The sequence below is a fragment of the Ascidiella aspersa genome, chromosome 3 (genome assembly GCF_963924565.1).
Source record: "Ascidiella aspersa chromosome 3, kaAscAspe10.2, whole genome shotgun sequence".
NCBI lineage: Eukaryota > Metazoa > Chordata > Ascidiacea > Phlebobranchia > Ascidiidae > Ascidiella > Ascidiella aspersa.
The window spans coordinates 19,055,679-19,060,003 of record NC_139449.1 but is presented as its reverse complement, the minus strand read 5'-3'; the positions used below and the strand labels follow the sequence as shown (position 1 = coordinate 19,060,003).

The window sequence follows — 4,325 nt, the reverse complement described above, 5'->3', positions numbered from 1 at the left end:
TCTGCTCTTTTTCAATATTTATAAGAAGAAGATTCGACACAATGACGAGAACCAGAAATTCAAATCCAAACGAACTTTGGATTTGTTGTGTTATTTGAACTTTCAGCGTTTTATACATAACAATGTATTTTTATAAATACCCAAATCACGTGAGTGACATAATTTGGGTAATTTTTTCGAGTGTTTGCGATTCCGTAAAATACCCTGTTGACCAGACGGTGCACACAAGTCAGCAAATAATTGAGAGGGTATTTCTCCCAGGGAAATACAGAAAAACAGTGGGTCACATGAGTCTTACACATCGTTACTCGTGCATGACTTTCAAAGAAGAATTTAGGAAAATGTGCAAAAGCCGTTAAATAGTTTGGTAAAACGGATTGGGGTGTAACTAATTTTGTTTAGCATTTTTTATATATGTTTATTGTCCATTTTTATTACCACTTTAGGTCTGCATGAAACACAAAACCGGTCGTTGTTCGGGAAAAAAATAGTACTTGCCATTTTTGTTACCTAATGTTTTGCCTAAGGAATTGCAATACGAAATTTTTATGCAAATACATAGTTTAATTTTTTACGGCCTTTCTAAAATATGCTGTTCAAAATATTGAAAATTGTGATTTCTTACTATAGCGGATCAGGGAACATTGGGGACATAAAATGAAACCTAATATTTGCGCTTTGCACCTTATTTAGTTTTTTTAAGGTAGGGGGCAAGAGCCTTACAATGCGCACCAACGCAATGGTAATAAAGCAAAACATGCCTACAACTTTATAATGGCCTTTCATAAGTTTTGAGCGCATGGATATTTTCTGCTATGATATAAAAGTGCTTAAAAATAATTGTTGTATAGTTTAGCTGAGCTAATTACCTGGTATTTGGATATTATAAAAACATGGTTCGAAATGTAACTTTTGGCAGTTTAACGTAACTTAGGTTTAAAAAAGATTTGAATTTTAAGGAAGGTTGATAACGTTACACCTGGATATACGCGAAAGTGTTTAGTGAATTTTATACCAACCTAAACTATAAAAACGCATTCGCGCTAATGTTTACGACTATTAAATGCCAATTTACATAGTATCGAGAGTATACCGTCAGTTTCAAAAGTTGTTATTGTAACTTACAAATACAGATAGAAGAAAATTGATCCTGTTGCCGAAAGTATTTTTGATAAATAATTTTTAGGAGACCATAGGATTGTGCTGTGAGGACTCAAACTTATTTTAAGAGTCAACTCTTCAAATACAATCTTGAAGCCTTTTATGCGTAAATGTAGAACGTCATTACATAAGACTGTTGTTTTGAACTAAAAAAGAACAAGTTTACCAGATAAAGAAGGTACGGTATGACGTCAAGTCGTGGAGACTGAGTTATTTCTTTGCGTCATCTTTAAGTATTAATTAAACAAAATCCTGTATCGCACCCTAGCTCCATATAAGCCACTTTATTTTTTGCGGATTTCCTAAAAAACGTGAAGCAATAGTTTAGAAGTATAGATGCTTATCGCGCGACCGCCGTTTTGTTAAACAGCTATATCGTGCATTGTTTTAAATAGCTAAAATCGCTGGATGCATGAAAAAAAAAACAGACTTATATAAAGAACCTCGTCCAACAGATCTACCAGTGCGTGTCAACATTTAAGGTCGAGCAGAGCAAGTCGTAATTTAAGCAGCTTAACAACGACCATGATATTGCAAGTACTGAGTATCGGTACGGCATATATCGAGACGTTAATATTTGCTGGGGCAATATATGGGTGGCCATCTCTACAATATGTTTTGGAAGAAAGGGGTTACTTTAATGAACTGTGCCTTTCCAACCTGACCAAAAATAGGAGCGCAATACAAAACAACTCTGCATTATCTCAACAATGTTCTGCATTCAAAGAGAGATTCAATTTGGTACTGCAACTAGCGCTCTTCTTGACCTTCAACGATAGGATTCGGGTACATGTTGGACAATTACGGAACTTGGGTAACGCGAACCGTGGCTTGCAGCTTATTCAGTTTGGGAAGCCTTTTCTTGTGGGTTGTTGGTGTCGACTCAGCTTTGCTTGTTTTTCCAGCTGCGATCTTTATTGCCGTTGGAGGGTACCAGTTGATGATTACTAACGTACAACTGGCAAATCTTCCTAATTCTTTGCGGTCTGTTTACATTACTGGAATAAATGGTTTGTTTGATGCTGGAGTGGTCACTTTTCTTTTTGCAAAAATTGGTCACGACAACAACTTTTTTATATTATGTTTGCCTTTCCCTTTTACCTGACATGCTACAAAATGGCGGCTTATAGTCGTAGTAATGCAGTTGGTAGCACGGCTGTGGTATAGCAAAAAGGACCATCTACTCTAGGTTGTCTAAGTTTTATTTCCGGTTTGTCTTAATACTTCATCATCTCAAGCAAGTGGTTTTATGTTAATCATAATAGAAGCAGTTCTAACTTTTCTTTTGAAAACAACACGTATCTAAAGTAAGGTTTTGAAATCTGTCTGGAAAACAGAATTGGTTTTGAACTTTCATTTTATTCTCAACTCGAAGCCTGTTTTTACATCTGGAAATTAATCACTTAATTACAAAAATCGTTGATAAAAGATCTTTTCTATGTTGTTTTTCTAGAACAATAAGTAAAAACAGATAAAATGTTGTTAGAGTCACATTATAGTTGGATTATGTCACAGTGTGTAATTTGCCTATAATACAGCAATACATCGAAAAAATTAAAATGCGAATATTTCAAAAACCTGATGTGCTAAAAAAAATAAGGTCATTTTCAGAAACAGCGCCGAAAACACATTAAGAATCAATCTATCACATCGTTTAAAATTTGCTGTTGACCAAAGCTCTATTCCTCTTGAATATATTTAAAATCCATTTCATTTGCACATCTGCACACAATTCAGAGAAAATTTTCCAAGGTTGCATGTTTGATGACGTTAATTTGTGAGGTCATCTCTAAAATTTAAAATCCAACAAAAATCCGGAATCCTCTTCTCATCACAAAAGGTTGGGTAGCGAATATTTACCCAGTTGATGTTTTCCTAAATTTTAGGTCGCTTTGAAGAAAAAATGGTTGTTAACCTCTGCTCTGTATCATTGACACTTGAATAAACCATGTTAATCGTAAACTCTTAAACAAGTATTTTTTTACCCGTCTAAATACAGGAAATAGGGGCATTATTTCTGCTTTATAGCCTGTACCTCACTCAGAAATTATCAACCCTAAGGGGGTATTTTGAGAATTTAGGAAATGATAAGGCATTACAAATAGTAGTAACTGTTCATCCATTTGTAAATTCTTATTAGTTATTTCAATACAAATTTATATGTCACTTTCTTATATGCTATTTAGCACGTCGGAACAAAATACTTCGCATTTGAATACAAGCACAATACCGTCAAAAACAATTAAGATACTTCGTAAAATGACTTGGATACTTAAAAACAAACTCCAATCCTAAAAGGAAGAACGTTCCATTTAAAAAATAAAACGATTAAAAACGTAATGCATTACAATATTGTGTTTGCAGATTTATCGTGTTGTGACTAGAACAGCGCATTTTAACCGGTGCACTATGGAAGGTTGTTTATTATTTATCCCACAGTACTTTTAACATCAATTTGAAGGGAAATACCGGTAAACTTAAAATAATTCTCACTCGCCTTCATCTTAAATTTCTAGTAGTACGATGTTGCTGAAGGTGGGTTGCGCACCGTCGCTAATTGGTGTACAGTTGCGTTAGATCTTGATTAGCGCAAACAGTGCCTTTAAATTTTGAGGAGTTTATAAACCTAAATTTACTTGCCTTTATGGCAACGACTTAACACTAGAACAACCGAGATTGTTTTCTTAGTTACTTACTAAAAGGGTCAATTGACCCTTGTGTTTATTATGACTGCAATTTTTAATAACAGCACTATTTTATCAGCATTTAATAGTTAGAAATTAATTTGTGTTTACGGTTTAGGGTTTGATAAAATTTTCAATCAGGCAACTCTCCTACGGACCGGTAAAGAACTCCTCGCGGACCGGCACCGGTCCGCGGACCGGCGGTTGCCGACCACTGAGTTAAAACACAGAATTTCAATTAAAACTCTTTGGTTGGAACGACTTGTATGTAATTTTTAAAGTCTAAAAAGCATAAAAAGGCTTAAAAATTAGCACACACATATTTACCATTCACATTCTTATAAAAATATTTTGCGATTAAATTAAATTGGTTGTATGTGGTTCTAGTTCAAATTCTAGTTGAAATTTGTTTTTTTAGGAATTCGGTAATTCTAATTCTAACCTAATTTGAAAAAAATTATAACAATCTAATTCTAATTC

The 4,325-nt window shown here is 34.2% G+C and overlaps 1 protein-coding gene across 1 annotated transcript; it reads left to right on the top strand.

The window, feature by feature from the left end:
- The first annotated feature begins 1,686 nt into the window (after positions 1 to 1,686).
- Positions 1,687 to 2,266, top strand: LOC146160587 (equilibrative nucleobase transporter 1-like). Its single transcript, XM_083384969.1, has 2 exons — positions 1,687 to 1,975; positions 2,049 to 2,266. Exons 1-2 carry the CDS (start codon positions 1,687 to 1,689, stop codon positions 2,264 to 2,266), a joined length of 507 nt encoding a protein of 168 aa, XP_083241095.1.
- The last annotated feature ends 2,059 nt before the right edge of the window (positions 2,267 to 4,325 follow it).